Below are 21,414 nucleotides of genomic sequence, written 5' to 3'. Positions count from 1 at the left end.
CTCCTTTATCTGCCAATCTGGTTCCCACGCGGGGATTGCACGCACTGACTCACCTGGCCGTGGCCGACTTCCAAGACTTGTAAAAGGACCATCAGGGAGTACAAAAATCTACTTGTCGCATGTCACGACTGATCTCCCGTCACAGACCAGTGCAGAACAACTCCGTTCCCTTAGCAGTAAATCTTAAATTGTTATTATGTTATGGGCCTCCCCGATGACGTAGTGTTAACGTCGTCGCCTTGTAATCAAGGGGTCCCGGGGTCGATGCACGGTGGCACATAGTGGTTAGGATCCTACTTTAAACTGTAGGTCCAGTCCCCATTAACCTTACTATGCATAAAGTGGACTTGAAACACAAACTCAATCAATCATGCATGTTGTTTTGTTATGCTACATTAGTGAAAACTATTGTAGGATTGACGAAGGATTTCTCATTTCCGGTTCAAGTTGATATTTCAATTAAAGATATAAAATGCACTTTCTTACCCTCACAAGGCATCTGCCAACTCTTAATCGTTAGGCGCTGAGTTCGATGAAGATATGGTCAGGAAGGATGGATCTATTGTAAAAACACCCCCCTGAAATTGGGACAGCTGAAAAACAGCCTTACACCACGCGCTGTCCCTTGATTTTAACCATTACTTGGCTTGTCTGCGCTCAAGGAGTAGTTAGTTAGCACACCATATATGTAGTAAAAACAGATCTGTAGTAGGTTCGATTCCCACCTCCATAAAACAAGTTTATTCACCACAAGACTAAAGAAGAGATGTTCTCTGAAAGCGTGGTGTTAGAGTAAGTGGAATCAGAAAGCACTAGAAAATGCCAAATTAACATTGCCAGGGTGGCGACAGACCTGGAAAACCGGGAAAAGTCAGGGAATTTGAGGTGTCAAAAAAAGTCGGGGAAATGTCCGGGAATTTCGTCTTCATTGACTTTTTTTTATTTATTTATTTAAATATATCGTTATGGACCTCTGCAGGGGAACAGGAAATCTTGTTCGTAAGTTTCGGCCTCAACTTTTAGGCTCCTTTTATGTGAACATTATGAAATAAAATACTAATAATAAATATTGTAAATATTTTAATATCATATTTACTCGAATCATTCAATCTTAAAAGCAAATCACTTTCTTCAAGAATTGACTTTTCTCTGCCAGCCCTACTAAATTTTCACTTTCCATCTACTGATTTATACGTGGGGTGGCCAGAAAGTAATTTCCAATTAGTAGGGACATCGATTTTCCGCAAACGCCAAAACCGTGAAAAATGGTATTTTGCTGCGAAGTTATGTTTAGGAATGTGCAGTGATGTCTGGACACATTTTTCGCCCGTTCGAAATATCGAAATAATGCGAATTTGGCATAAAATGCGAATTGTTGGCGTTTTTAACGATTATTTTTTAAAGAAATGTCCTAAAACAACGAAAAATTACATGAAATCCAACATTCTTGTCTTTTCTAGGCCATGTTTGTGTACATAGAACATGCGAGTTTTCCAACATTTTACTCAACAGTAAACTATAGTTAGGCTATACGTACATGGAATAATTTCGACAGCCACATTAAGTCATGTATTTCCCACGATTTTTTCAACTTCTATCAAAACCATTTGCATCACAGAGCAAAGTGGCCGGGTTCTAACAGGAGATCGAGTGCGTATCTACCGTCACACGGGAGCCACATCTTCGGATTTGGCGCACGATATATGTTTTGAAATACCAAGCTAAGTGCGCACCATCGGCATTTGTCGAGCGAGTAATAATGGAGCTCTGTCGTTAGGGCGTCCGACTACTATGCGAGAGACCCGGGGTCAATCCCCTGCGGGGGAGAACCGGGATGTTTTCCACGTATTCAAACTGCTCCTGCACCCACCCAGCATCACATGAAGCTGGTACCTTGAGGAAACTTTGAGGGTAAAGGTAGCCAGAAGCGTGGTGCTGATCACATCACCCCTACCTTCAGCCGCGATCAACAAAGTGTGGGACCCTAACTCCACACTCGTATACACCTTCATGGAAAAGTGCAGTGGAGCACTTTACTTTTACTTCCTCAAAAATCTGTTCCAACATATTAAACTGTCACGAAAATACGTATACCATGTGACCTACAATTTGAAATAGTAGTTTAAATGCACAATGGAGTATTAAGTTTCGGTATAATTGGCAGATAAATGTTCTAAAACAAAAACGCGAATTTTGGGAAACGTAACACTAACAAGTCAAAAAAAGATAATGCCAATTTTTGGTGCCATAATATATCGGTATCTGTCACGTGAGATTGATTGATTTTAATTTTTTGGGTGCGTCGCCACTTATGGTTATTATGCACCCTTCAGTATAAACAGGGAAAATTCCATTATCTAAAATCCTTGCATTAAAATTAGAAAAGAGGTATCAAACTCTCACGAAGAGGCTTAAGCCATGTGACTTACAATTTGAAACAGTAGTTTAAAAACACCATGAAGGTATAATTTCAGATATTTGCCAGAAAATGCGCTAAAATGAAAATGTGAATTTTGGGAAAAATAACATGGTATAGTAAAAATAAAAAATAAGAAAATACACCAATTTGAAAAAAAAATAACAAAATATCAAGGTCCCTACCGATTAGGCATAAATAAAACAATAATATCAGTTGTAATTTATTGCATTAGTAACAGTGATTCCTAACTTAATTTTCGGCATAATCACCACCGTTGTTCTGGCATTTGTCCTAGCATGGCACTAAATTTTGTATGGCCATGGTATATGTGTCTGACAGCAAAGACTGAAACTATCTCTACCACAGTGTAGCTGACAAATCATTGCCTTGCCAGAAACCTCTTTAGTGAAACAATGAGATGAAAGACGATACATTCACGGCCAGGGCTGTACAGTGAGTGGTCCAAGATCTCTCACTTGAAGTGATGCAAAGGGCCCGTGTGTACTCAGCTGTATGGGGTTGTGCACATTAGATTGGCCTTCCGTGAATTTTCTGCACCATCGTTTGACCATACTATCACTCACGACGTCCGGTCTGCACACCTCACACGATTGCTGGTGGCTCTGTGCCAAATTCTGAGCGTGCAATGTAGGCTACATTGCAGTCGGTGGGAGACTGTATGAGAGCTGCAATCTTTAACCTAGAACTGTCCTAAAACGGCTGCATGTGTGTGTCGCTCTCCGACCGCTAGTGCTGCGTATAGGCACCAATGGAGCTTTTTTTTCAGGATGCCCCTCGTATATGAACTTTCAGAAGCTTTTATTATTAGAGTGTTCCTGTTTTAATGTGTGGTTAGCTAAATCAGGTACCTATGCAATGCAATTCCATAAATTCCCCTCGTTAAATTTCTAATACCTACATACCCTTTTTGTCAACATTAATGGTATAACTGCATGTTGTCAGTTTCACAATACTTCACTTGGATATACTGTACTGAAGCAAAAATTCCATTGATAATTTAAGGAAATATGACACTTTATTTTGTTCGATTCAATTGTTTTACTTATATGCAAGAGTTAAGTTGTTTGCTTTACAAAGAAGAGAGAAGTTGCTTTATGCATTAAAAAATTAGTCCGCACTCATGGTTCTTGCAAGCAGAGGGTTCCAAACCTCAGTGGAAATATCAACATATAATACCGAGAATGTATAAGGAGACTGATAAATTACAAATTGTATTTCTTAATCATTCACTCTTATCTCATTTAGTCGTAACTTTCAAAATAATAAAGTATTTTATTTTAAACTTACTGCGTATGACAAAATTCCGTAATCCTTTCCTAGCTTGTGAATTGTAATAATTTTCCAAATTCACTATTTTGCAGTTTGAATTCAAATCATAGAGAATAGAGAAATTAAGTCAATTTCATAGAAGATAATATTGGTACTTAATAAAACCATACGTGGATCTATATGAGTTTATTATTTCTATTTTCAAAAACATCGATTTAGTTTAGTTTGTAATTGTCAGGGAAAAATGTAAATTTTGTCCTGGAAAACCTGGAAAAGTCAGGGAATTTCATTTCCGCTTGTTTGTAGCCACCCTGATTGCATAACAAGTATACTTTCGTCACAGATTATGTATGGCTTATAAATTTTACCAAGTTGCAAGTCTTTCTTTTTACGTTCATATCGTCGATTGTTTCATTCGGCATGCAATGAACTAAGATCGTACAGCGCTTGTTGTTGAGCTAGTATTCATTGGGTACCACTCAGCCTCTCATCAGTCAGCACTTCAGTTGCGAGCCTTAAGGGGGGGATAAATGAGAGGCCGAATCGTGGTACTGTTCATACCACTTCCATTATAGTAGAGGTCTAGAATATGTGAAGCCCTACAAAGGACAACTAACTCTATTGTAGTTTTATTGTTTATTTATTTACGCATTTTACTTGCTTTTTGTGCAACTGTTGGCTAATTTGCGAAGATGGGGGTGAGTGATGAAATTGATGAATGGACTCTCACAAACATCCATGCCCAGGCCAGGATTCGAACCCGGGACCCTTTTCATGGTATCGTAATGTGCTAACCTCCCCATCACGGGGACCGACTCTACTGTAGCTTTCTGTACGATAAAGTTCTACTGTAGCTTTAGAATGATTTGAAGAGATGTAATATCTGTCAGGAACCAATCGCCATTGTTAAGGCAAGCTACCTTAAGGTACGGTCACATAGAAAGCTTGTAATCAGCTTGCTTGTTCCTCGTACTTGGAATCACGTGTTTAAAACGCTGGGATCGCTAAATGATGGTCACACACAGAAAGCTGGAAACAAGCGCAGTTTGCAAGTAAGGATGAACTCTCCCCAGTCGAAAATACAGAAATGAAAATTTTGAGGCGATACAGGGCGAAGAGATTTGGAGAAAACTTTACCCACAGTTAAAATGGCCAAGAAACCATCATTTTTTTTTAGCTACATGAGGATGAGGACCCACACTTCTAATAGAAGAAGCGTTCACAAGAAATTAGGGAAAGTGGTACCAGCAACCAAGCATCCCTGGACTCGTCATTTGTTACAAGCACCGGAAATAGATGTTCAAAACATTCTTTTCTGTCTGATGGCCCTTGTCGGCCTCCTTTGTGTGCGGGCACACTTCGAACTACGACGATGTTTTCCTTCCGCTTGCTACCTTCTGTCGGCACTGGCTAGCAATCACCTGAAATCAAATTTCTTCGCGACTCTACCCTTACATCCGTCTGTTCCTTACTCTTATCTGGATAAAAGAATGCGAAACTACATAAACAGTGCTGCCAAATAAAGCATGCTGTATTTATGGAGTGTTGACCAATTAAAACCATTCATAAGATAAAGTTTTTTTAATGCTTTGTATCGCGCGGCTACTCCGTTAAGTTTATGTTGACTCTTAGATAAGGGCGTTCGAACATTATCTGTTCAGGTTTAACGCTCGATAACAAATGAAATATCATAATACGACATTTCCAGTGGCTGGTTTCCCATAAGAACGGTCTTGTTTGAGGCTAATCGCAAAGATTAGGATGAATGATGATATGGTGGAATTGACGAAAGGACACACAAAGACTACCAAAAGGAATATAAATAGCATTTGGACTTAAATTTTATGTAGAAAACCAATATCTTCTCGGCGTCTTTATACCCCCGCCCCCCAAGTCACATAACAGGAATTCGCAGAACTGGGCGTATAAAACTTTGTTTTCGCACCAAAAGTACATTCACTTAAGTTCAAGTATTCTTCAATGCATAGGGTTCACCCAGCGTTTGAATCAATAGGCAGGGTCAGCTGCACAAAGGACTGCCCCCCTTTTTATTAGCCTTATTTCTGAATGCAAGGATTGCTTTTGGTCTGATTCGACGAAAAGGAGTTATAATTATCTGAATATCTAAACACCAAACAACATCTAGGTAGCACCAATGTTTCCCTTTTTTTTACATTTACGTTGTAGTAACTGTGATCACTCTACTTGCTCTCCATGTGTTCTGCGGAAGCTCAGTGAATCTACAACTGGCAGGTACTACTGAAGTCAAACTTGTAAACATGCGATGAATAATAGTTCGATGAATGTTAGTGATAATGGTTCCTTATCGGCGTGCAATGTTAATTGGACATTATCCATTGTCTAGTGCTTCTACTTTTTATACCTATTGCCGACCTCCGGAGCAAAGTAGCGTGGTACGAAGCCAGGGATCCCGGGTTCGAATCCCCTCATGGGCATGGGTGTTCTTTGCGAGTGACCCTTCATCAATTTCATCATAACATCTCTCATCCTCATCATTGCGATTAGCCAAAGGTGGCAGAAAAGCGCCGCTAAATAACAAAAATAATAAAAAATGTATACCAATTGTAACACTACGTACCGAAGGAACGCCTTTTTCGTCTTTAGGTGAACACTTTCCTTTGCCTGTGGTGGGGAAGAACCTACGACAGACCTGTGATTTTACTACAAACCCGGTGCGCTAAGCAGATGCTACACCGTGTTAGGTGTTGTGTGCATTGTTGCTAATAAAACAATACAGTAATCAGGTAAATATCCGCTTCAAGTCGCTGAGAAAATCGCATAGGAAACTAAATTTGCTTTAGTTAAGTTTTTCATGTATCGTTCTATCTTCGAGACGAATCCGTGACTTGTTTCAGTACCAGCCACAGCGTATATTTCAACGGAGTTGGTAGTGGAGGTGATATTTAAGTTCTGAGAGATACAGCAGATCCAAGCTCGTGTTATTCGCCCAACATGAGCACATTACAACCCTGTAGTCGGGGCCTTCTTAGAATGTGGGTCGCCGAGATGTTTGAGGAGCGGTTCAGTGAATCGTCGTACTACGGCGAGAGAGCATCGAACCGGAAAACGCCACGAAGGAGAACGGGTAGCAAAGGTAGGAAGCAGTTTCCTTGCGCAGCTAAAGGGCTACGGTTTCTAGCATCAGGGTTAATGCAGATAAGCAGACTTCCCACACCCTCGTCTGGCTCTTGTCTCGAATCTCGAAGTAGTAGGTACATCCAACGGCAAAATAAGTAGTAGGCGAATTGTCCATCACCATTTTAATTCATTGCACAATGTGGTTAACATGCATTGGAATAAAAACGTCAATAAGCCGTGAACAACATCTGCTTCGCATCAGTAGAATTCCATTTCTTAAAAGCAATATAGGATGCAGAATAAGAAAGAATGAAAATAGTGATGGAAAATTTGTTTACTATTGTATTTGCCGTTGGCTGTACAATCCTGGGGACGAGTTATCAGAGGGAATTATTCCGACCATGCTCTTGCATAAAGTGACTCTGGGATTCACCCAGCCTCTAATAAATGGATACATGGGGAGCAACCGTGGTTTTAAAGGCAGCCGGAGCGTGGTTCTGATCACGTCACCTCACTATGACGGACGGAGATCATCAATGCGCGAGACTCTTTTCTACATCCCCTCTTACCTTTTGCGTCTTCATATCATTATAGGGTACTTCCAGGTTTAAAACCGGAGAAGCAGGGTGACCCGAATGATGTGCGTTCTCTACGCGAGGCAGTATGCACTGTGGATAGCCAGTGAGGCCGCCCTGTTAATATGATTGGCTGCTTGCATTGTGCATCGATCTCATGGTTTGTAGCGTCGTCGAACGGGGGGGGGGGGGGGGAGAAACAATGCCCTCTCGACGCTGTGAATATTTATGTGGTGACACCCTGTATATGTTACTTATACTGTAGTATAGCTATGCATATTTCGAGAAGAGATCGAGCCGAGAACGGGACTCATCTTGATTCCAACTCCATCCCTACAGGTCTCTCACCACTAGGTTTTCCAAGCTGACTAGCATGTTGATGAAAGTCAGCGGCATGTGTTTCAAGAGATGTAAAAAAACAACACCTAACTGGAAAGAACACCAGAGCATTTGGTTACAATAAACCACGGCGCTGTATACCATGTCTTTATTTTGCGAGAACATAAAAAAAATCGCCAGAGCTTCATTTCATGGTTGGGAGGTAGCGACGACCTTTAAGCGATGTTAATAGTTAATTACGAGATACAATCACGTAGGTGGCAGAAGGGAACTCGCTCTAGCGTATTGTCATATATCTACAGCGGCTAAGTATGGTAATGTGGGCATTGACCCATCGTCCCCCGCTTTTATGCAGGTTGTACTCCAGGCACGTCAAACCCAGGACGTTCACAAATTATTTGTACAAAAGTATGTTTCAATTGCCGCAGATCCAGCTGTAGTAGCCAATTCAACTGGGTTTAAAAGGTCCTACTGAATCCTCAAGTTCACTATAGGTTCGCTAGAGTACAGGTGTTACGTAATGTTTCTTTAAACATATGTCCGGAATGTATATTAGTTACAGAGTTGTGTGGAATATCCTCTTCCCTTCCTCACTTTGCCACTTTTTATGTTATGTTAGGGTGTAGTATTCCAGATACGATACGGTCGTCGCCTTGTAATCAATGGGTCTATAGTGCCACTGATCCCACTTTAAACAGTAGGTCCAGCCCTGATTAGCCTTACTGTGCATAAAGTGGACTTAAAACACCAACTCAATTAATATTGTCAGAAATTACGAAATTAAAGAAGTCCAGAACTCAGTAGCGTCAGCAAATAAAATCGAAGATATTTTAGTAAACTAGTTTTGATTTATAATAAATACACACTTTTAAGGGAGGTGAATAAATGTGTGAACCTTACCAGCATTATACTGATCGTATTCCAGCTGGCGGCTGGGAAACAACAAATCAGCGATCAGTTGAATTCTCTTCGACTGAGATCGGGCATTTTCGTATTACAAGGCACCGAACGTTGCTGTCACCGTACAAGCGATCTTATAAAAACAACCGACAAAAATAGACGTTCGCTCGGCAACATTGCAACGGGAGAGCGATGTTACCCCTACATCTCTTATAGTGTTGCCCACGGGGCGAGACGGGACAGGCTTTTAAAAATTCGAGACGAGATTGACCATGTGTCATAAGACAAACGAATATTTTCGAGACGAGACAGCATTTCCACGAGACGAGACAGGCCAAAGTCTCGTCTCGTGGGCAACACTAATCTCTTACTTCGTAACTGAGTAGGCTGACACTGATCGAGCCCCCCACCTCCGAAGGTGATGGGTAGACAGATGGAGCTATGCAGGTCAGCCGCCAGATGGGCCTGCGATCAGTATATCACCACAAATAATAATTATAATGATACAATGCAATGTTTTCACCTGCTACACAATCAGAACAAATACCTTTGCAAAATTGAGACGACACAGTCTTGGCCTCGGCGTCTCGCTTGGAGACTTCGGTATGATATTTGAACAATTTACGTACTCTTATCATTCGACCACTTCAGACATACGAAGCAGATGCCTACCTAATTATTTATAGATGCATTACATAAGTAAGTGGTTGCACACGTGCAGGTTTACATTTCGCTTATAGATGTTCATAATGTCTAAAGGAGGTGTCTAGGAAAATAGAAAAGCTCACATCATGATTTCTTAAAATTTTCAGTGGGCTCTTTTGCGGAACGAAGTTAGTTTTTTCCCAATTCAGTACCAAATGTAAAATTATGTGAGAGGCCAAATATGTAACACTATAAGTAACAATTATTTATTGTTATTATATTAGTGTGGTATTTTCCACAAATCCTTTAACTGTACCATCCAGTCAGTATCGTTTCTCGCAACTATGAACTACGAGTATATTAATATCAGTGTAACAGTTAACGGTGTTGTAACTGGTTACTTTCTGAAATGAGTAACTACACAACTCGGTTACCTTTTTAAAGTGACGAATAACTAGGTTAATAGTTTCTTTTAGAGGTTCTTTTTTCTCATTTGGGCAGCAACAAACAAAGTTATAGTTTTCAAAAAAGACAAATAAGATTTTAATTACGATCAAATAATTGGGCCAAGCAATTTCTTGAAATATAGGGTATAATAGTTTACTTTCGATTTCCTTCCCTGTAAATTTTCATACTTGAACATATGAACTTTACTGTATGAACATTTAATTTAAATGGTCACCAATAAAATAAAAGAGTTGCAGTTCGTACATGCAACACGTTCTAGTTAAGTAGATTTTCTAGGATAAATGTAAAAGTAACTGACATTTACTTTTTAAAGTAACAGTAACCGAGTTACTTTTAGAACACATGAACTGCAACCCCGTTACTTTTGAGAAATAACATTCCAAATATTCATTAACATTTGTTTACGTTGCGATTGTGTTTCTATTAACCGAGAAGGAATAAGATGCCGAACAATAAATTAGATTTTCGCACCCATCTAGATAATTCAAGCCGCCCACGATGGTTTGATACTGTTTTATATCCACTAAACCTGAATATTAGTTGTAAAACGCATTGGTATGTCGCTGAGGTCATTAATCCCGTCACTTTCTCCCAACGGATCGCTTCCTCCACGAAGCGAATTCTCCCACCATCACCGAATCCACGCAAAATGGGATTTCAGATTGTTGCTGCTCGCAAATTTCTCTTTTGGACTTGAGGAGAGGCGAATGTTGACTTCACTGGAAACCCACCAGCACTTGGTGTGCAGTTCAAAGTAGAACTGAAATACGCTCACCCAATATCGAACCCGGCGCCATTCATTTTTCCCAGTTTTATACTTGCATTCAAACATTTAATTCCTTTACCATACACAGAGTGTCTCGAATAACATGCACGCCAAGATTTAACTCGTACACAGGACAGGGCACAGTTTCCCATAAGGTGCACATTTGTGTGTGTTCTGTTTCGAAACGCGCTGTTCATAACCCGTCTAGCAAAACTTGTGATCAGAGCGGACCCGCGGATTCTGAAAGTGCCCACGTACAGTGGGCACGTTACAAATCTCCAGCACGCCTGTATTATGATGAGGGTGAGAACTCGTTGATTGTTGGAACATGGTTCACTTCCTCATCGTGTATTTTCAGTACTCATAAAAATTTGGGCAATCAAGTTCATTTCTGTGGATAATCGCAAGCCCTTATTGATTGGCTATCATATTCTCTGGACTTCAATCTGCACAAGAATTTTCATGGTGGACGCCAAAATTTGAAGTGGTAATGGAATGATGCCGCGTCGATAGATCTCTTAATTCAAACAAAATTTGAAGGATATGTTTCTTGCTTTCGTCCACAATTTTCAAATGGTTTCAGTGAGTAACGTCAGACTAAGGTTTTCAAAATGGAGACAAAACGCCTAACGTTTTGTCTTAAGTTGAAAACGCACGTGGCGAGTCGAATGATACATAATGCGATCATGATGATTATTATAATATACAGGGTGCTCCCAAAAAGGTAACCGGACGTGCTATGAAAGCATTTTGATTAATTTTTAACCACCCGATATTTATTGTGTACTTACATGCGGAATACAAAAGTTGTCCGCACTTGACAAAATATAGCAATCCTGTATTAGAGCAGTGTATTCCAGCAGAACTGAAAGATTAGCACTTTAGGGAACTTCTTGAAAAGTAGTTGACTCCAGCCCAACCCAACACCTTGGCAGGAGCTTCTAGCATGTGTTGGGTGGGTATCGACTTTTCCGCCGTATCAGACGACACTTTGCCTTGCAACATTTTGTACTGAAAGTTACAGAATGTTACTGCGGTTGTGAACAGACACACTAAACTTTTAAATTTGTGCCAGCGAAAAATACAATACAGTTTGAACACTGTTTCAATTCCTCTTCATTATTCAGCAACGCAGCATTTCTCCTGTTGGCTGCAGCGCTTAACCTCTTGTGCTCTACAATTCTTCGTTCTATTATGAGTCATCGAACGTTTATGCAATAATGGAAAACGGAATTTTTTAAAACTCGAGGTAATATTAAATATTCGTACAGCCAGGAAATATGTTCCATAAACTCATATAGAGCATAATGTCGCTTAAAGATCAAACACATTTGTATGCCAATATAACTTAATGTACACTGTTACAGTATTTTTATTAATTGTTTTTGTATTATTATTTCAGAACGAGAACAGGGTTCTTGGGAGAGCGGCCTGTCGTACGAGTGTCGGTCTCTTCTGTTCAAGGCGTTGCATAATCTCATCGAAAGGTAAGTTCTTTCAGTTTAATTTTTATTATTGTATTTAACTATAGTAAACGTTGACCAGGAAGCCGGTTTAAAGAGTCATTTTAATAGCCCCGTCTAGTTCGCTGCACCTTTTGACACTAGGTGTACTGCAGGTGTATCCCGGTATAAGGCTGGTGCAAGGAAATGACGTTCAACCAAGTAGACGAAAGCAATGTGTTCAAGTTCAGAAGATTCAACAAATGCCTATCTGCGGCTTTAAACGTTTATTTGATTAGTTAGCACGTACCACGTGACCATACACCACACATTACACAGCTCCAGAGCGTAGTGCAAACGGCGCAGACACCAAGTACAGTCATGGAAAAAAGTACTTCCCCATAGAACGTTAATACCAGTAGTCTTATTGGAGAAGTATTTGTTTCTACGACTGTACACTGCGTGACACCAAATCGACGAAGTAGATGGCTCGGTGTTTTACTTTGTAACCAATTATACGCGAGAGTGCGAACAGAGTAAAAGTGCTGTCAACTAGACTGCTAATGTCTCCTACAATTCCCGTGATTTGATCTGACGGCTGAAAGGCGAGCGTCAGGAATCGGTTCAATTGTGTTCAGTCGACATCGTTTACTTTCGCGTCCCAAACCTCATTCGGAGCACCAAACAAACGAGAATCGGAGACGCCTGTGTTGCCATATCTGCTGCACGGGCGTGCTGTTGCTAAAAAAACTTGTTACGAGTGAAACCTCAAGAGCGCTGGGGGAAAATAGCATCCTCGGACCTTGGCAACTTCTATCAACGTGCAAACACTGCAAAGGGAGGATTACACTTGGCAACGTTGCTACAGGACAGACGATGTAAGTCGTACGGAGTCCACTTTGCAGCTGATACTTCCATCCGCTCCAGTGCACATGCTCTCGAAGACGATTGGTAGATAGAAGCAGCTCCCAAAGTCGGAGCCCGGTAGAAAATGCGTCCAGTTTAGTTGAACAGTTTTGGTCCTTCGTATTTTATTCATGTCAATCAGATCCGCGAATGAGCGAGCCCAGTTGCCACAGCTAGCTCGCTGCACTCTTCTGGAAGGGTGAGTGACCTCTGCCTCTTGCTAGACCGCGAAGCGCTCTTTGTAAGGCCTCCTGCAGTATAACTGACCGCCTTCTTGAATGACGGAGACTATGATGCTTTACGAACATTACCGAATCACTTAATTCTTGTAAGAGGTTGATGATAAAAGTACTGTGGGATATCCTTCCTTTATTTCTCTTACAAGTTGTATGTTGACTCCAAATTTGGTACATCGTACAGACGGAATCAAATGAAATGTACTTCCCTTTTCCTACCAACTCGGAAGCGAGTTGGAAACTCTTGATTGCTCCTGTATAGATAAGAAAGTGGGGGAGGGCAGTAGCAGACAAGGCCAGCATGCAAACTTGTTTCCAGCAAGCTTTCTGTTGGAGTCTTGGCAGTTTGTGGAAGGATTTTGTGTTCCTATCCCCCCCACCTCTATCTATCTCTCTCTCTCCTTGTGTTTGTGTGTGTGTGTGTGTGTGTGCGCGCGCACGCCGACACCTGTTTCATTTTAAATTTGACGTATTTTTATTGCATGGACTAATTGCTGTCATGACTGGGAATGAACCAGGTTAGCAATGGAGACATAATGAAGGATCAAAAATACAAAAATTCCTGGCATGAGTAGTTAGTAGTAGTAAAGGTAAGGTAAAGTTCGTCGTGCGTATAGCATCTTGTCATGAAGGCACATTTAGTGGATGTGGCAGTAGAGCCCCACATATTCTCGAGTTCGGCCGTTTTGGAGGTCATATGATCAGCACTACTCCCCAGGGATTTAGTAGAAACGAGAAAATAAAAATGTTTTACATTTCGCGTATGTGACAGTATTCTTTGGATATTGTCTTGGAAGTATCTGTTAACATCATAACCCGCAATTTTGTTTAAGGATAAAACTAGTTGAAGGCCGCGAGTGTTCCTGAGAAGTAATGAGCATATCACATAATGCGCAATAGTTTAGCTCGCGTTTTACGAAAATAATAATAATAATAATAGTAATAATAATAAACAATTTAATTCTAGAATGCTTACTTCATTGTGCCCATGGAGTGCATTTTGCACACTAACGAGGATGTGGCGTCTAGACATAAGGTCAGTATAATGGTCTGTAGGGTATGGACTGTGTCCTATCCATCTACGTTTATAGTTGTCCTTTCACAAATTTCATCTTAACACACCTTTGATCCTTATCTTTATGATTACCCAAAAGTGGAAGAAAAGCGAAATAAAATAAATCAATCTGTCGATTATTGTGTCCCTGCGATTTACAATTTTTCTTCATGACGGAAAATTAAAGTTTCACTGATGTAATGCATCACTATAATCATGTGAATTATTTTCCGTCATTATCGTGTGCTTAATCATTCCTTAAAGCATACGCGTAGACTCTAACACTGTTGTCCTTAGCGTAATTGATCTTATTGTGCGGAAGTTTTGATGTAGGCAAAATAATGGTTAAGAAAAAATCTCAATTGATTGTTCGAAATTTAAAATATAATAACTCCGAGGTGACGCATATTAACTGTTCTTAGATGTGAAAGAACGATTTTTCCTATACATTAAAAAGGATTCCGGCCTCCGTGGTAGAGTGGTTAGCACAGCGTGCTTAATCACCGGCCTTGGCATTGTGTTCATTCAGTGTTCATTGTGAGTGTCCCTTCATTAATTTCATCGACGATCCTCATCGTCGCGTTTAGCCAAAAGTGGCACAAGAAGCGAATTAAAATAAAGCAAATCAATCAATCAATGGAACATAGGTCTCCGGTCTCATAGAGCAGTATGCAAAGCACTCGGTCATGGAGGCCGTCAAAATTGAAATATTTTTTTCCCCCCGAAAAACGCGAGCTAAACTATTGCGCATTATGTGATAGCTCATTACTTCTCAGGAACACTCGCGGCCTTCAACTAGTTTTATCCTTAAACAAAATTGCTGGTTGTGATGTTAACAGATACTTCCAAGACAATATCCAAAGAATACTGTCACATACGCGAAATGTAAAACATTTTTATTTTCTCGTTTCTACTAAATCCCTGGGGAGTAGTGCTGATCATATGACCTCCAAAACGGCCGAACTCGAGAATATGTGGGGCTCTACTGCCACATCCACTAAATGTGCCTTCATGACAAGATGCTATACGCACGACGAACTTTACCTTACCTTTACTACTACTAACTACTCATGCCAGGAATTTTTGTATTTTTGATCCTTCATTATGTCTCCATTGCTAACCTGGTTCATTCCCAGTCATGACAGCAATTAGTCCATGCAATAAAAATACGTCAAATTTAAAATGAAACAGGTGTCGGCGTGCGCGCGCACACACACACAAACACAAGGAGAGAGAGAGATAGATAGATAGAGGCGGGGATAGGAACACAAAATCCTTCCACAAACTGCCAAGACCAACAGAAAGCTTGCTGGAAAGAAGTTTGCATGCTGGCCTTGTCTGCTACTGCCCTCCCCCCACTTTCTTATCTATACAGGAGCAATGAAGAGTTTCCAACTCGCTTCCGAGTTGGTAGGAAAAGGGAAGTACATTTCATTTGATCCCGTCTGTACAAGAATTAACCTGTATTACATTATATAAAATTAAAAAATTCATTTCAGAATCTTATTATTTTATGTGGCAATAATAGAGCTTCAAGCTTATTTCGTTCTTTTAATAAAACAAGGGTTTACAGTATATGTTGCAACTTTATGTCGCTAATGTACAGTTTGAAAAGAAATCCACTTTGCTTCGCCGTTATAAATCAAAATCTGACTTAACCGTCCCAGATTTCACCTCTTATTTTATTTTTCAGAAATGTTGGTATCCGTATTATTAAATTGTAGTTTCAGTCCCGATCAGCCTTTCAGTGCATAAAGTGAACTTAAAACAAAAATCAAACATATTTTTAGCATATCAACAATTATATTTATATTCCATAACGAGTACTAACATGTGTTATAAGTAGGGCTAGGATTTTTATGACCTAAAAATCACCAAAATATGCAAAATAAAATATGCTCTTATGACCTAAAATTGTACAACATATGCACTATAATTTAAAAATTATGCTAGTTCACTTTATGGCCCTGAGTTGCAATCCACAATGAATACTTTCTGTAAATTTTTAAATTAAAATGAAAAAGCTTTGGCTGCAGCCCCCCCCCCCCCAAGTGAACCTGGGAGTAAGAACAAATCCACTTCGAGAATGACTGTATATTTGTTGAAAAAACGAAAATATGCTGAATATGACCGAAAATCCATCAAAATATGCTCTTATCACACAGAAATTGCTAAATATGCCCTTAAGAAACACCCTAATTTAATTAGTTTTTCATAATATGAATTTCTACATATTTAGGGAACACATCACCCTTACCAAAATAAATATGCTAAGTCATGAAAATCCTTGCCCTAGTTATAAGAGTTGTTCAAGGTGGTGGACAACTGCATTCACACATTCCCGGTATCTTTTGATGATTGATTGATTGACATGCAATAGTTCCTCTTCCATAATTCTTGTAACTTCTGTTCCTCTTAATCTCAGAACAAGTTGCCTAACTGTTTCTCAACCTGGAGCCGCAACGTCTGGAAATTTCTGTGAAAATTGCCTAGAAGCATCTCGACATGATTCGGTTTCTGCATAAGTGCCATACATAAAAATTCTTTGTTCTAACTAACGTTTCGCCTGGCATTTCAATTGTCTCACAGTCTTATTAAACACAAACAAACATACAGAGAAAGCAAACACTGAAACTAACGTATGTGATTTATGAGACACTTATCACACTGGACAAACGCCCGCACACACACACTGATATTAAACAGAGAAATTACACGCTAAAACGAACAGAACTGTATATACTGATAACTTATCAGTGATAAACTAGAACAATTACGCCTGCAACGTGAGCTTCACAGATATTGTGTCGCTTTGTGCACTTCCCGGGCGCCTAAACAATCTACTTTTGCATGTCAATGCGATGGCATTTTCTTTCACAGAATGATAAGGAGTAACAACACTGTAACTGCGCTAACTTGCGTCTAGTGTTGAACCCGTAAGGATGCGCGTATGGGTAAAAATTACCCAGGCGATTTTGAAATATATTTTTTGATCACTTCCGATTATTGTCTGAGGCCACCCTTCTCAGAACCTGTTTAATGAACCCTTCCGAGTGTAAGGACCTTGAATCGGCTGTTAGTTCCGCTCGCAGGGCCGTAGAATCTCTGCCTGGGTAAATTTCATGTTTCCGTTTGGTATTTCAACATGTTATTTTTTTCTCGTTTTTATCAATCGTGTGATTCAAAATTAATAAAATTATATTAATCAATGAAGGTTACTAATTAAAAACAATTAAAATTCTTACTGGGTATTTCCCCCCCCCCCCCCCCCAGCGCGTGTCTCTACTTTATGGCAGAAAACGCTCTTACCGTCTTTACCTTCTCGTTTCAACTTTATCTTTGCGTAATGAAGTAAAAATATTCAAACTTAATAAAATTAGCTTACTCATTGAAGGTATTATTATTTGCATGCTTTGAAACATTCAAAATTCTGACTTAAGAAGTAATTTTCTTCTGGGTATTTTTTTTTTACCCAGTGCGCGTCCTGCCAGATTATCAGTGGCAAGAAAACAACTTACAAACAGGACAAATATGTTAATAAAAATTTCATCAGAAGATGCCGCAAATGTGTGAATGCAGTTGGCCATCACTTTGAACATCTCTTACAACAGGCTAGTACTTGTTATGTAATATACATATAATTGTCTGCATGCTAAAGATATGTGCGTAAAAATAAGCAGGACGTTACAGATCGTTATGCCTCGTTGTCTGCAGTCACGCACTATCTCGGCCCCGAGCCAAACTGACGCACTGTATTTCTCATGGAGAAAAGCAACTTCAAATTACGGCTATTCAAACGGACGTTTCGACTTTTCCCATATAAACAAAATCTTCAACCTGTCTTTCTTCCGTTCACGTGTTTCTCTACGCCATCGGAAGTTTGATATTCCCAAGGGAACAAGTAAGATAATAGAGTCATTCCATGCCAAATCAACACAGATATGTGCTGACACGTCTAGGGATCTCCCTGTGCCTAACCTATTTCTTTCATGACCAATTATACCCAGGATAACTCCTTCACATTTTGTAGAGAGTGTTAAGGGACATTTGACTCTTCATAGTTCATGTAATGGGGATTTTATCAGTCACATAGTTACACATATTATTTTGTATCTTCTGATCCCATTGCAGTCCCAGAATGATTTTTTGGTATGTTTTAGAGTATGGTATGAGGAATCAGAGAAAAATGCGCCCGGGAAAAATGCGCTCTCGCAATAAAAGTGGGAAAAATGCGCCCTGCCAAGAGTAACCACATTAGAAAGTGGGAAAAATGCGCCCAGCACACATGACCTTCACCAACTAATCCATTTCTAACGACCGCCATGTTAGGCAGATTTCAGTTGTATATTGGCATTTATCTTATTCGTATACTTTGAAGTTAAGAACTTGGATTAAATTATTTATACTTAATTGTTTTCATAATTCATGTATACAGGGTGATTGGTAATTCGATCTATTCCTGGAAAGGGGCAATACTAGAGCACATTTGCAACAAATTTGACCCTATGCACAAATTATAACTTTTAACTTGTGCGAATCAGTATGTACGGGCGCGATTTGTGATTAAAGATTTTGGACATTTTAATTATAAAGTATTTTGAATTTTATTTACTATCACGTGTCGCAATTCGGTGGTTTCCTTCCTGGAGGAAGGATGGATCGTCTTAATCCTGAACCCTGGGTGAGAACTGGTGCTCCCAACTGACCAGCCGGAGCAAGGAGCGGTGTGTTGCCAATTCGGATCTCCATACCCTGGAGTTACGAGTGGTGGCACGTTGCACATTGAAGGGTTGGAATTCCCGGTTATCTAACTCTGTTCATTTGTTTGCTTCAATCGCACACCTGGTAAGCTTTTCAATGAATCAGTAGTCATTACCAACCCATCTCTGGCACAGGTAGATGAAGGAGACGAGTAGAGAATCCTCGTTTTTTGTAACTCTTTTCTCTTTCCTGACAGTCCCAAGCCTGTGTTAAGTGTGAGGGGAAGCTGCGTAAAGGTTGTTATAATCAACATATTATCATATTGGTGAAGGTCGTGTGTGCTGGGCGCATTTTTCCCACTTATCATTGTGGTTACTCTTGGGAGGGCGCATTTTTCCCACTTTTATTGCGAATGCGCACTTTTCCCGGGCGCATTTTTCCCGACACCGGTATGAGGGACCAAATATATTTTTTTCACGATTTTTGGTGATGACATGTTTTGAGATATTCAAGGTCAAAAGTCAAGGTCACGTGACAAAATTATATTTTTATCCAAAGGTAGGCTTGTTATATATCACTGGAAAGCTTGTTCAATTCCCTGTACAATAAGCTTTATTTGAGCTTCCTAGGCAAAATAGGGGCGGAGTTACAGCAGATTTAGTATAGTTAAGCGGGCTCAAAAAGGGCAATTTATGCTAACTTTGATCTTGAATAATTTAACAATTACAAGACGCACGAAACTAAAAATTTTCATACTTACTAAGTTCCATGCATAGTTTCAATTCCCCAAATTTCATGAAAATCGGAGATGGTCCTGTCAAATGCTGTGTTGATTTCGCATGGAATGACTCAATATTCTCATAAGCGTAATGTTAACTTTCTGGCCCTCCTATAACCATCCAGCGCAGAGACCTCTCCTTCTCCAGCTCGTCGGTGGGGGAGGGACGGTTAGGGTATATCCAGAACTTTACATTCCTACTTATATTTGATATTTTGTATAAAGTATAGTTTACCCCGTTGTATGTATTCAGGGGATCACTGTGGACATTTGTACAATCCAGGAGATTTTTTTTTAATATTTTGCCGAATTGGGTCAATGAAGATTGAATGTAATGTTAGGGAACGTAGAACATTCGTCATTGTTGTCAGTCACTGCAACATTTTAATTCCCTATCGTAGGTATAATACAATACGAGAAATATGAGATTTTACCGTCATTGTCTGGAATATGATAAATTTTGGATTTGCATAAATAAAAATAAAACTTTATGCACACAAGAACCTGCTATTCTACGGAAGTTTTCTTTCGACGCAACAGTAGCTACCATGTTAATCCACACCGTTGTGATTGATCTTTAGGGGCCGAAAAGTGGCGTGCAATAGAACAAGTACGTAATATAGACAGACACCCCAGAGTATTTCTAGATATGTCGCATAGTACAGTTTCATTCGAGAGAAAATATTAATGTATTTTACCTTTGTGCTAAAGATTTATTTGTAGTCTGTGGTCATCTTGAAACAATTGTTTAGTTCACTATCTTCTAGAGCAGTGGTTCTCAAACTGTGGTACGCGTATTCCCAGGGGAACATGAACGACTTGAAGGGGGTACGCGGAAATGTCGAGAATACCCACACGACAACATTTTTGCTGCAGCTGTGTAGAGCAGACTTCATTGTTTCAGACTTCATAGCTTTAACACTCAACAGGAAAAATTAGGCTGATTTTGTTACTGACACACTTATCTTTGTTTCATGTGTTTTGAAATAAAATAGTCGTTGGAAATCTATAATAGACTAAATTTAGAGCCGAATCTCCGCTTGAAAGTTTCAAATGCACAGCCAGACATCAAGAAGCTGTGTCAGGTTATGGAGGCACATCCTTCTTACTAGAAACTGTTGAGAATTTACAATAAAAACTCCAAAATTGTGCTTCACAGTTTGTTAGAAACTGTAATTTTGTTCATGACTTTTTTCAACAACTCTGGAAAAACTGTGAGGAAAATATACTTCTTACCATACACGTGCTTCCTATTTTTATTCTTGTAACTAATCATAAAGATTGTAAACTTAGAAACACCCAATAAAATAATAAACGTATGATTCTAATGGTTATTTGTTTACCATCTTTCCACATACAGCCTGAATGCAATTTTGTTTTATTGCAGGTACACGCCTCCAACATATCAAAAACCACCAATCAGGCGGCCAAAAAAATTCCCCAAAACCCACTATTCGGAGGAAACCTATTGTGGGGGTACATTAGACGTTTAATTACGACTAAAGGGTTCAATGCGAAATGAGTTTGAGAACCACTGTTCTAGATGTGTGTTTTGGTCTCGTGTAACATGTTTCCCTGCGTGGCGACCCCCTTTCAGATTTTTCCACCCTCCAGCTGAGCTGTTGCAATATAATTCATGTAAGAGAAGTGTAAATAAGTTTTGCGCAACATAATTCTCAGTTGTGTCTGACTTTATTAGTTCAGTTGGAGTGACTACGTTTGGCCGGTCTAAGCATCACCTTCGTCCAAAATGCTTTCAACTGTGCTATTCTAATTTGTGGGAAAATACGAGGGTT

General features: G+C 39.7%; 1 protein-coding gene across 2 annotated transcripts in view; it reads left to right on the top strand.

Moving 5' to 3' along the window:
- Positions 1-21,414, top strand: part of skd (mediator complex subunit skuld) — a 197,359-nt gene that overhangs the window by 69,169 nt on the left and 106,776 nt on the right. For both annotated transcript variants that reach the window (XM_083124191.1, XM_083124189.1), the window contains exon 3: positions 11,904-11,988. In XM_083124191.1, the coding sequence (XP_082980317.1) occupies positions 11,904-11,988 (85 nt within the window). The remainder of the gene's footprint in view (positions 1-11,903; positions 11,989-21,414) is intronic.

This window comes from Lepisma saccharinum, chromosome 6 (genome assembly GCF_977018435.1).
Source record: "Lepisma saccharinum chromosome 6, izLepSacc3.1, whole genome shotgun sequence".
In the NCBI taxonomy this organism is placed as follows: domain Eukaryota; kingdom Metazoa; phylum Arthropoda; class Insecta; order Zygentoma; family Lepismatidae; genus Lepisma; species Lepisma saccharinum.
This window is presented reverse-complemented; position numbering and strand designations above follow the sequence as displayed.